The sequence below is a fragment of the Lampetra fluviatilis genome, chromosome 23 (assembly GCF_964198595.1).
Source record: "Lampetra fluviatilis chromosome 23, kcLamFluv1.1, whole genome shotgun sequence".
In the NCBI taxonomy this organism is placed as follows: Eukaryota; Metazoa; Chordata; class Hyperoartia; order Petromyzontiformes; family Petromyzontidae; genus Lampetra; species Lampetra fluviatilis.
In genome coordinates this window covers 9365788-9378747 of record NC_136297.1, presented here as the reverse complement: position 1 = coordinate 9378747, position 12960 = coordinate 9365788, and the positions used below count along the sequence as shown (strand labels likewise).

At 52.3% G+C, this 12960-nt stretch overlaps 1 protein-coding gene across 1 annotated transcript in view; it reads left to right on the top strand.

Annotated features, from left to right (window-relative positions):
• The window catches only part of LOC144940739 (BAI1-associated protein 3-like), an 88298-nt gene that overhangs the window by 58032 nt on the left and 17306 nt on the right, over positions 1 to 12960 (top strand). Inside the window, 3 exon segments of the mRNA XM_078867113.1 lie at positions 460 to 511; positions 3123 to 3274; positions 12375 to 12498. Of these exon segments, the coding sequence (XP_078723239.1) occupies positions 460 to 511; positions 3123 to 3274; positions 12375 to 12498 (328 nt within the window).

Below are 12960 nucleotides of genomic sequence, written 5' to 3'. Positions count from 1 at the left end.
GTACAGGTACGGGTAAGGAATCAAAACCCGTTTGCGACCTCTGACGTGCATGTAACTGAGCATTACAAGCTGTCAGAGGGAGGGAGGGCAAGACAAAATGAGAACAAATTATTGTAGTTCTTTAGCGATGGGCTTCTCAGCCTTTCCGCAAGCACACAGGGGATGAAAGGCAGAGCACGATGCACGACAGACACAGGAAGATCTCATCGTTACCCGTTCCGTTTAACGTTTGTTTGAAGTTTAACATTGGTCATATCTTTGAACCCCCCCCCCGCCCCGCCACACCCCCTGTGTTTTTGTACCCCCCCCTCCCGCTCCCCTCGCAGCGTGACTTTAAACAAGGTCACGCTGCAGGGTTAATCTATCGCGAGGTTTCACCTTAAAGCCAGAAAGGGGGAGGTGATTTTATTTTCTCCGAATGCCTTCCTGACGTCCGCACGACAATTTCTTTTCTTTCAGTGCCGTCAAGGTCGAGTACTTCAGTGTCACCTACCGTCAGTTGGAGAAGCTGGTAATTGTGTGCTTGCGCGCACGTGCGTGCAGTCTGTATGTGTGTATGTATGTTGAACTTCATTCGCACCGTACGTAGCCCGACCGTGCTAATCGGAGGTGCATCCAACATTGTTTCTACGTTGAATGCATTCGCGAGACAAAAAAAAATCTAATTCGGAGCTACGAACCAAGCGAGCTCGATTCCTGCTCACGGCCAATGCCAGCGACAATTATCTGAACTGGTCCTGGTGCCTCCCCTAGGTCGACTCAGCCTCAAATGAGTACCTGGTGCAATATGTCAACATTGCCACTAGGGAGGCAAAGGCGGCCGGGCGTGGTGCTGGTCACCGACCCCCTCGTGTGCTGTGCTGGCCTTCAAAGGAGCTACTCAGGATCATCACTTGCCCCAACAGTCTGTTACAGGCTATACGGGGGAATGTTTATCTTGTGCAGTGTGGGGGGGGGGGGAGGTTGTCCTTGAATTCATTCACGAGACAAAGAAAATCGAATTCATAGAATCCTGACAACAAAGCATTGTTCAGGCATCCTTGGTCTATGAAATAGTTCGAATTAATCACACGAGACACAAATAAATAAGCATTGTGATTCACACACAATACGATAGCATCGTCACCCGTCGCCCTTAAGCGGAGAGACAATGTCCCCCCTCTGATTCCACTAGCAGCTGTCGTGGCGCTCGGCACAAACAAACCGAGCACAAGCTTAGGGACCCGAGTAACTCAAGGGGGCCCCGGATTCAATATAAAAATAACACAACTAGCGGTAAACAAAATATGAACTCGGTCAAATCCTAATGAACGTGAATATCCAATTCAATTACAGTGCTAATAATCTCTGCCATATCTATCTTAGCTTGCACTAAGCTCTATTCTTTTTTCAAACCCCATATGTTTTGTCCACATCTCTCATCGCCCTACATTCACGTCTCGTCTCTCTATTTATTCTCTTACCTCGCAATCTTTTGTCCACATTTCTCCCATCTCGCGACGTCTCTATCTCTAAATTTCGATTTAAAGCTTTCGTGACTGCAGGCATTCATCTTCTTGGTTCTTTCGGTAAAGTCACGTAGAATGGAAATAATAAAATAATAAAAATAATAAAACATAATAAAATTATTCTCACGACGTTTCGGCCACAACGCAAGCAGCCGTCCTCAGGTGTAGAACAGGTCTGTTTGAATGACTCTGTCTTCTCGACAGACCTGAATCTTAAATTTCGATTTAAAGCTTTCGTGACTGCAGGGATTCATCTTCTTGGTTCTTTCGGTAAAGTCACGTAGAATGGAAATAGTAAAATAATAAAAATAAAACATAATAAAATAATTGTCACGACGTCATTCAGTCTCTGTCTTCTCGACAGACCTGTTCTCCACCTGAGGACGGCTGCTTGCGTTGTGGCCGAAACGTCGTGAGAATAATGTTATTATGTTTTATTATTTTTATCATTTTATCATTTCCATTCTACGTGACTTTACCGAAAGAACCAAGAAGATGTCTCTATCTCTAATATGTATACCTTCTGTCGTCTCACTAGAGGGGTTGTCCTTCCCCCGCACCTCCGATTAGCGTAGCACGGTTGGCTATGCACGGTGCAAAAGAAGTTCAACGTGCAGACAAAAGGTCCCTCCCCCCCCCAAACGAGTCTGTTTAGGCCCCCCAATGGGCCAACACCAACACTACCTCTGCATATACACACCTAGGCCCAAGGCTTCAGCACAGGGCATCCCGTTGGAGCAAGACATTTGGTATTCCCTGAAAGTCAAGTTCTTTGTGACCAATACCATTGATGCTGCCGCCTCTTGTGTAACTGTGAAAAGGGGCATTGGGTGGAGGTGTTTAATAACCACCCATACCCGATGCCCCAAAGTCATTTACTTTCGTTGTTGCAGTACTAATGAAAGCAAAGTTTCAACAAACAAAACTATGCTCTTTGGTTTTTTTTCGGTAAAGTCACGTAGGTAAAAAAAAGAAAATACGAATGAATTAAATCACGACGTTTCGGAGGCAACACAAGCTTCCGTCTTCAGGTGGCACCGTCACAGCAATATTACTGTATCAAGTGATACAGGAAGCTTGTGTTGCCTCCGAAACGTCGTGATTTAATTTATTTGTATTTTCTTTTTTTTAACCTACGTGACTTTACCGAAAAAACCAAAGAGAATGGACCCTTGCAGTCACGAAAACTTCAAATCTAAAACAAAACTATTTGGTGCAAATGCACGGCGTCAGCTATGAAGAAGGGCCATTGCTCGGAACGTTGGCGATCATTCATATTTCCAGAATCAACATCTTTACTCGTACTGGAGGAATCCCACGAGCCACAAAGACATTTTTCACAGATTCCCCAGCAGGGCCACGGGGTCAGAACGTCACGACAACAAACGGTACACAACACACGACGGGAGTGCAAAGTATAGGAACGGTAAGCCCGTCAAATCTCAAGCGCGGTTTTATTCACGCGCAGAAGTTCCGATCGCCCCTTTTTGTAGCGGCGACGCGCCGGCGTCGTGAGATCGGTGTTCACTCGCCGCAACCCCCCCCCCCCGCCCCCCCCCCCCGCCCCCCCCCCGCCCCCCCCCCCGCCCCCCCCCTGCCCCCCCCCCCGAACAGATATCGGACGAGGTGAGCAGCTGCCTGGAGGAGCCGGGCGGCATCTCGGAGGGAGACGTGGGGGCTCTGAGCCAGCCCTCCGGGGAGGCCATGCTGCAGCTCTACCTGAACTTGCGCGAGCTGCACGGCCTTAGTGACTCGCTGCCCGCCAGGTGCGTGTGTGCGCGTGCGTGCAGCCGCGGCCCCGTGCGTGCGTGCGTGTGTACGTATGTTGAACTTCTCTCGCACCGAACGTAGCCACCCGCGCTAAGCGGAGGTGCGATGACGTTTGATGGGGGGGGGGTGGGGGGGGCTCTCTTTGTATATTTGTAATTTTTGTTCCTCTACTGTTTCGCCATCACTCAAGCATGATGCCAAACACCCCACCGCTATTCAATTCGGTTATTATTCATATATATGTAATAAACGACTGGACCACGATGTCTGGCTCAGTGTCCTTTATTCGGTTCGTGCTGTACACCCACACGGCTGTCTTTACTCTGTAGCTTCTCCACGGTGCTGACTCCAATGTCGGCCCGATCCACAACAGCAGCCCCGCTGCTGTTTCTCTCACACAGCCCCCCTTGGCTGTACTCGCTGCAACTCCTCTCTCTCTCCGCAGCTCTGACAGCCTCGTGCTGTCTCCCTCTCTCCCTCCGCAGCTCTGACAGCCTCGTGCTGTCTCTCTCTCTCTCTCTCTCCGCAGCTCCTCCTGGCAGCCACACCGCTGCCTCTAACACGCAGCCCTTCTGGCTGTCTCCTCTGCAGCTGCACACCACTCCGCAGCTTCCTCTTCTCTTCGGGGTTGGCTCCCGATGGCCGTCGGCGCCCCCCCCCCCTCTTCTCACTCGCCCGCGTGGCCTCACTCTTTTCCGCTCACACCCCGACTGCCTTCCCCTTCCGGTTTACCCGCTTAAGGACCCGAACCTTCCACCCACGTCACATGACTCCACCCCCCCGTGACGTCACATCCGGAAGGTCGCTTACGCCCGCATTACACCACCCTCCCCCGTAGAAAAATCCCAGCCGACCTCGGCTGACCAATAGCAAATCGTAATGCGGCGAACCGAGCTTCCCCCCCTAAAGGACACTAAGCATACAATGTAACAGCAAGAACAACAACAACAACGCAATTAACATCAACGAACGTACAAAATGCATGCAATAAATACAACTGTAAGAAAAAAAATAACAAGACAGCAACAATCAACGAAACGTAAGCGATTTGGAACGTGTGCGGGTCGCCGGCCCGTCCCGGACGGTCGGCGGCCCACTCGCAGAACGGGAACGCGATGAAAGTCGAGGAATGACAGGGGGTAATCCCCCTGTCGCAGCTGGAAGTCCACCGACGTCCCGTGTCCCTAAAGAGTTAGTCTTGGGCTTGTCCTGTGACCGTGCCCGCAGCTGGGTCGGAAGGGCTGCAGGGCTCGAAGGTCCCGCAGACCTGGCAGGCGTCCTCCGAGCAGGGCCCCTCGTCCCCCGCAATGTCACGGCCGGCCTGTCTGGAACAGGTACGACAGGCGCTCTAGCAAGATCAATGGACGCAGGCAGGGGAGAGTCAGCAGCAACAGACCCCGGCAAGGCAACATTGGGGGATGACGCATCATGTAAGGGAGCAACATATGGTTTCAAGCGCGACGTATGCACAACCCAGCGACGAGACCCAATCTGGACGCGTGCTGACTGTGGGTTGGGAACCGCGATGAGGCGTACGGGACCATGCCAGGGTTTGTGCAATTTCGGCGAGGTCCCCGGACGTACCTGTGGACAATGAAGCCAGGCTAGGTCCCCAACCTTCCAAGGGCACTCCCCCTCAGACCGTCGCGCATATCGCTCGTTCCGGGCCTGGGCTTTGGCCGTAGCCACGCGGGCATTCTCCCGCGCCTCCGTGACTCGGCGAACCGTGTCCTGAATGTATTCAGGAAGTGGTTTACGAGGTCCCTTCACCCCAGTTCCCAATTGCACATCCACCGGCGGCACGTTTTCCCGACCATACATAAGGTAAAACGGCGAATATCCTGTAGCCGCATGAGGCGTCATCCTGTACGCCGAAAGCACCCCGGGGATGTGCAGATCCCAATCTGATTGTTGTTCACTCACGGTATGGCAAAGCATGGCAGACAATGTCCTGTTCAGCCGTTCAACCATACCATCCGTCTGCGGATGGTATGGGGATGTCCGTACTTTCTTAGTCCCAAGGCCCGCGCACACTTCCGCCAATAATTTAGAAGAGAAATTCCTGCCCTGGTCCGTGAGGAGTCTCTCAGGCGCCCCCTTATCCATAATATACCCAAACAAAAAGGCGTCGGTAATGGCCGCGGCCGACTGATCGGGCAACGGCCAGGCCATCGGCCAACGGGAGAGGTACTCAACCCCTACCAGCAAATATTTATTACCCCTCGCCGATGGTGGAAAAGGTCCCAATATGTCCAGTGCCACCAATTCATTGACTCGAGACACCTGAATCGACTGGAGAGGCGGCACGTAAGGATGTTTCGGCGGCTTACGTCGTGCACACGCAGGGCACGCGCGCACGTGCCCTACGACATCTGTCGCCATGCCGTGCCAAAAATAATGACGTTGCAACGTCAACAAGGTCTTCTGCACCCCTAAATGTAAGAGAGTGTCACAATGGAGGGTTCTAATCAACTCGAATCGCAAGGACGTTGGTACCACCAGGCGCCAACGTTCCTGGAACCCCTCCCGCCACATAAGCAGACCATCTCGGAGAGCGGTTTGCGGCCCCATAGCCGTACTCGGACTCCCATTGTCCCTAGCAGACCGCTTCCGCAAGGACACCAATGACTCATCCATCATCTGTTCCCGGATCCAGACAGACCGCGGCAGATTCAAAACCCCGTCAGCCGGTCCCGGTTCCATCGGAGTGTCCGACTTCTCGACGGCCAACGTAAGCGGCTGAGGGGGGTTTGGAATCGGCGAACACCTATGCGTCCCCGACTCACATTTACAAGGGGCGCGCCGCGGTAATCTGGAAAGTGCGTCAGCGTTCGCATGGCGCACTCCCTTCCGATGTTGAATTTGGAAGGAAAATTCCTGTAGCGTATCCAACCAACGTGCCAACTGTCCGGATGGCTGGTCAATTTTAAGGGCATATTGCAAGGCCGCATGATCCGTACGCACAATAAAAGAACGACCGTAGAGGTATGGTCGAAATTGCCGTAGGAAAAAAACAACCGCCAATAGTTCTCTGCGAGTGACACAGTAGCGGGTTTCCGCAGGAGACAAGACTCGGCTACCATACGCCACGACACGCTCTACACCCCCTTTAGACTGTGATAACACCGCCCCAATACCTGTGTCACTCGCGTCCGTATCAAGAATGAATGGGTGATCGAAATCGGGATAATCCAATGTTGGGGCCGTGGCCAATAGATCGCGCAGACTCCGAAAGGCCGCCTCTTCCGGCTCTCCCCAAACAAATTTCCGTCCTTTACCCGTAAGGAGATGCAAGGGCCTCGCAATCGTCGCAAACCCCGGCACAAATCTTCAGTAATACGAGGCAAATCCCAAAAACCGTCGAACATCCCCCACAGAGGCCGGAGTCGGCCAATCCCGGACACACGCCGTCTTTTCCGGATCCGTGGACACCCCCTCGGCACTCACAATGTGCCCCAAATAACGGACGGGCCGTTGCAGTAGGTGGCATTTCTTTGGTTTGAATTTCAAATTGGCAGAGCGCATCCTCGTGAACACTGTCTCCAGCCGCGTTAAATGTTCCTCAAATGTGCGGCTGAACACAATAATATCGTCCAAATATATAAGACACGTCTCCCACTGCAACCCCGTCAAAACGAGCTCCATCAATCTTTGAAACGTAGCAGGGGCCGCATTCAATCCCATCGGGAGGCAGTTGAATTGAAATAACCCCTGCGGCGTACGGAATGCGGTTTTCTCCCGTGAGGACTCGTCAAGGGGAAGCTGCCAAAATCCCGAAGAGAGGTCCAGTGTGGAAAAGAACTTAGCCCCCGACAATGCGTCAAGGGAGTCGTCCATACGCGGCAGGGGGTACGCATCTGCCACCGATATCTTATTCAATTTCCGGAAATCGACACAAAATCTCAAGTTGCCATCCTTTTTCTTAACCAAGACCACAGGAGCGCCCCATGGGCTGTTAGATGGCGATATAATGTCCGCAGCCAACATGTCTTCCACTGCCCCCCGTACGTGTTCTCGCTCCGCAGGACTCATCCGATGCGAATTTAATCGAATAGGGGCAGCATCGCCCGTCTCAATGTGATGGTAAAGCAACGAAGTGCGGCCCAAATCCAAATCATCGGAGCTGAACACATCGGAATATGTCAACAACAATTTACGCAGCGCACCACGTTGCTCCATGGACAGGGAAGAATTTTCGTCACATAAATGAGCAACCCAACGATCATCCGAACTCCTTGGCTCGGAAACCCCAGCAACAACTCCCCGGCTATGTGGACAATCATGGGTCGCAAACGCCGTAGTGGCATGTGCCACAACCGTACCGGCCGGGACACGGACGTTTTCTCCCCCCGCATTAAGCACCTGTAAAAACGGTAATTGATCCGGCCGGACGATGGTCTGTGCCCCCACTAACGCCAACCCGGTTGTTATCGTGGCGGACGGTGACAACAAGACCCCTACTGCTCCTAGCCGATCAGGCAGGGGCTTCCGATACCGCAAGGGTATAAGCATCTGTGTACCAGGTGGGATGTCCACAGATGCGACGGACAGCGCCTGCACTTGTACGGCCGAAGCAGGTCGCCCCCAGGGCGACGGCAGAAACGAGATTTGACGGCCCCCCGGCAGTTCAATACAATTCTCATTGATTTTGATCAAAATGGGCATCTTAGCCAAAAAATCGGTTCCCAACAAACAAGGAACCGCCAAAGATCTCGATATCAACACAACACCCGAGGCCGACACATCCCCAATAGATATCTTAGCATCCACCTGACCCACGATACCCATGCTACCCCCGTTCACAGCGACGCACGACCCATAAACCGGACGCACAGCCCCCGGCGGGATGCCCAACAGATGGAAAATGACATCCGAAATAATAGTCGCAGACGCGCCGGAGTCGACCAAAATGCGTACGTCCACCCCTTGTATAGACCCCGGTACAGTGAACGAGCCCGTAGCGGCCGCGACGACTTTCCGTGCCAACTTGCGCCACTGCGTGACCGAGCGACAAGGCCCCGTCGAAGGGCATGCTTTAACCACAACGTTAGGATGGTGCAACGACGGTGATGGGTGAGGTGTAAAGCCTTGCCGAGTGTCTGGTGCGTGCCGACATGCCTGTTTCGGAGGATCTTTAGCCGACTTGACCGGTGCCGAGGCCTCCTGCTGCGGCGGAGCCGGGAAGCGGGCCCAGCAGTCTCTGGCGTAGTGGCCCCTACGCCCGCAGCGGAAACATTCGGCCTCGTTGCGCCGAAGCGCAGGCCTCGCCTCCTGACGGCCCCGTTCTGGTAGCGCCGCGCGCGGTCTCGGCCCGCCGCGTCCCGTCCATGGAGCGGAGGCGGCCGTCAGTTGTTGAGGGCCCCGGTCATCCGGAACATAGACAGCCTGCGCAGGGTTCCACCCCAGCGCATCCCCTTCTTTGACGGGCCCCCCCGTCCACGCCGTCACTTGTTTCCAGCGACGGAGGTTGAATTGCGCATCGAGACACTTAGCAGCCGTCCGGGAAGTTAGCTTCTCATGCCCACACACAGGCATGGGGATCCCTAGATCCCGAGACAGCTCCAACATTTTCCCTAATATGAGAGGCTCGAGCAGGTCCTGTGGCGTCTCAGGATAAGCTGCCATGGCCAGCTCCAGCACCGCACCCCTGAACGCCACGGGCGACTCCTCTGGTGCTCGTTGTCGTTGAGCGAATCGCCGATGCGCATCATCTGGTGGCTCATAAGCATCGGCCATTTCTTGAAAAACACCACATAAAGTTGCCTTCTTATTGGTCGTTATGGAACGGAAGAATCGGACAGATTCGTCGTCCAGGAGAGTCGGCAACACCTCCAAAGCCTCCGCATCGGTCCATCTTGCTGTGCGTACCGCCGCCAAGAAGCGGCAGGCGAACGCGCTCCAGTCCCCACCGACGGAAAATTCTTTAACCGTTGTAAGGTGGCGACTCCGACTCCTCTTCCCGCCGTCTTCCAATGGTGGTGGTTGTGATGGCAAATTCAAAATGGCGTCGGCCCGCGGCGTGGCCAAGATGGCGGTTTGGCGCCACGGAGCGCGCAAAATGGCGGCCTCTTGCCGCGTGGGCAATGGCGGCGGCAGGACAGGCAACGTGGCGGCCCGCGGAGCACCAATTGCAGCATCCATCGTCCCTGGCGCGACGAGATGGCATAGATGCGCCAGGACGTCCTTAAGTGCCTCCAGTTGTACCGCCATCGCTTGCCATCGTTGATCCGCGTCTGATGATGTCGACGGACCCGCCACCGCGCCAACATCCTCCACTCCCGTTCCCGTGGTCGCCTCAGCCGGGCTCTCCTCCACCACCCCAACAGGATCCGTGGTTGGAGGGAGTTCGTCGTCGTCGGACGAAGAAGCCGATGCAGGCGCCGGATTAACTTTCTTCCTCACTTGTTTCGACATGCCGTTGCACTTCCGACACCAGTGTAATAAACGACTGGACCACGATGTCTGGCTCAGTGTCCTTTATTCGGTTCGTGCTGTACACCCACACGGCTGTCTTTACTCTGTAGCTTCTCCACGGTGCTGACTCCAATGTCGGCCCGATCCACAACAGCAGCCCCGCTGCTGTTTCTCTCACACAGCCCCCCTTGGCTGTACTCGCTGCAACTCCTCTCTCTCTCCGCAGCTCTGACAGCCTCGTGCTGTCTCCCTCTCTCCCTCCGCAGCTCTGACAGCCTCGTGCTGTCTCTCTCTCTCTCTCTCTCCACAGCTCCTCCTGGCAGCCACACCGCTGCCTCTAACACGCAGCCCTTCTGGCTGTCTCCTCTGCAGCTGCACACCACTCCGCAGCTTCCTCTTCTCTTCGGGGTTGGCTCCCGATGGCCGTCGGCGCCCCCCCCCCCTCTTCTCACTCGCCCGCGTGGCCTCACTCTTTTCCGCTCACACCCCGACTGCCTTCCCCTTCCGGTTTACCCGCTTAAGGACCCGAACCTTCCACCCACGTCACATGACTCCACCCCCCCGTGACGTCACATCCGGAAGGTCGCTTACGCCCGCATTACATATATATAACTTAATTGGGAAAACAAATTGCAACATTGCCCAACACTAAAACTAAACTTTTTTTATCTTTCGATTTAAAGCTTTCGTGACTGCAGGGATTCATCTTCTTGGTTCTTTCGGTAAAGTCACGTAGAAGGGAAATAATAAAATAATAAAATAAAATACATTTTTTTATAACATAATAAAATACAATTCTCACGACGTTTCGGCCACAACGCAAGCAGCCATCCTCAGGTGAAGAACAGGTCTGTCGGAAAGACAGTGTCTGAATGAACACCACCAAGCTTGGCAGCGTATATTTAAGCTGGGTTAGGTTACCAGGTAAAGCCCACTGAGCTATGTAGCTCTTTTTTTCAGAAGCGACCTGGCCACAAATTATAGCTGAACGAAGTGGCTTATCACGTGGTGATTTACAGCAGCTAAGTACTGTAAAAGCGTGTACCTAAATGTGTAATTCTGTATTTTTTTTTAAAGAACTTATTCTTGAAAAGAATAAAGTTGGCAGTATGAACTCGTCTGTAAGTAGAAGTGTGTGATTAGAGCAAGCACTTTTTCAGAGGTCTTTAAAATAAAATCGTGAAACCGTACAGGAATAGCAGATGTCAAATATCAGAGATAAAAATTCAGCAAATTAGCCAAGAGCATTTTTAAAAATATATATGTGAGACTTGAATAAGAACTTTAATTTAAAAAGTAACCAAACGTGATTTTGATGGAGGGAGGGAGGGGGAGTAAAGAAAACTTGCAGATAAGGAGAAATGTAATTTTAAGTAAATGGGATTCTTATTTTAAATGTACGAGTGTGGAGGAGGAGGAGGAGGATGAGGTCTTGAGGAGACGTTTGAGATGGCTGAGGATACCGTACGTACGCCCAAGACAGAGACTTCGGGGTGCCAAACTCTCCCGCAATATCTCCAACAATGTCGCCGCACACCCACAAAGAACCAGGCAATTCTAAGATAATCAATAGGCTGCACAATGTTGTTTCTTTTAACGGTATAAATTAACTGATAATTGATAGCCGCGTTGAAGGCTGTATCGTAATAGATCCGTACGTAATACCCGACGGCTGCCGCGCGGGATACGATGTCAAATTAAATAAGAAAATTGTGCAATTAATGATCACACCTGCGTCATTGTGTGCACTCTTTGAAATCGCCAGGAAATAGGGGTAGCAGTTCACAAGAGGATATTGATGTTGTACGGCTGCGTGCAGCTGTGTGGTTTACAGGTAATTCATTACCGGGGGGACGGGGGGGGGGTTCTGCTGTCGGACGGTACGGACGATCAGGTGTTTCAGCGGTCGAGTGAGCGATACCTTAAATCTCATCTCACTGATAGCCACGGCGAGTACTCCGCGAAAATAAAAGCGGGAAATTGCAGAGGAAACGGCAGCTTATTTCAAAGACTCCACACGCCTCCCACCAGTCCTCGCGACGCCCGTTAAGTGTTCCAGCACGCTCGTCGTCCGCCAGATATGTGGCCACGGCATTCACGATGTAATCGCTCGCCCATTGAGAAGAAAGTAAGAGGGCCATCTATAACTGGATCACCCTGTGTAATTGGGGGGAAATCCATGTATGGATTTGCCAGCGATCAGAAAAAGCGGGCCATCGCGTTCCCAGATCAGTTAATCGTCGCAATGATGACTCTGGATCGTGTCCTCCAGTCGGCCTCCTTCCGACCGATGCTCGCGTTGTCGGTCAAATAAAACATTCGTAATTACATTCCTGAAGTCTTCTTGGTTCTTGCGGTAAAGTCACGTAGAAGGGAAGTAATAAAATAATAAAAATTAAGCATAATAAAACAATTCTCACGACGTTTCGGCCACAACGCAAGCAGCCGTTGTGGCGGAAACGTCGTGAGAATTGTATTTTATTATGTTTTATTTTTATTATTTTATTACTTCCCTTCTACGTGACTTTACCGAAAGAACCAAGAAGATGAATCCCTGCAGTCACGAAAGCTTTAAATCGAAATTAAAATTCCTGAAGTCGTCTAAGTTTTGAAATCGACGCTGGGCCCAACGCGCCGTCATGTGACATCGCCGGCCTTTGCCTCCTGTGCCGCTTCCCCCAGGGACGGGAAGCCGCTGGCGCTGGCTACATTCCACGGCTCGTTCAAGGTGCTCATGCTGCGTTGGCTGCAGCTGGTTCACCAGAAAGCCAAGGAGAGGATCAGCGAGTCCGTCAAGGCGGACGGGGTACGTCTGCTTCTGGGCCGATGCTCACGTCACTGTGATCCCGCACTGCATTGATCTGGTTCCGGATTACCCGCCTTGCTTATACGTATATGCATTGCTATGGTATCGGGTTACCTGCATTGCTATTATCTGATATTGGGTTACCCGCGTTGTTACGATCTGTATATGCGTGGCTTTGATCTGGTATCGGGAAGGAACGGATGCACCTGTTGTCTCCAGGACATTTGATGGTTGGGTCCTTGGAAACCAAATGTCTTTCTCCCCAGGTTTCTTTACTGGCCAATATCGTTGCACTTGTGTGCAATGGAAGAAAGTGCATGCAAATCAGGCGTTAGCCAGGTTACAAATTACATGCCCATTTATATGTAAATGAGCGCCTCCATTCATACCCTTTAATGTGTGCACTCCTTCCGATACAATGGTAAGCACAGTTCCCTAATTAGAATGCAATTTAAAATTAAT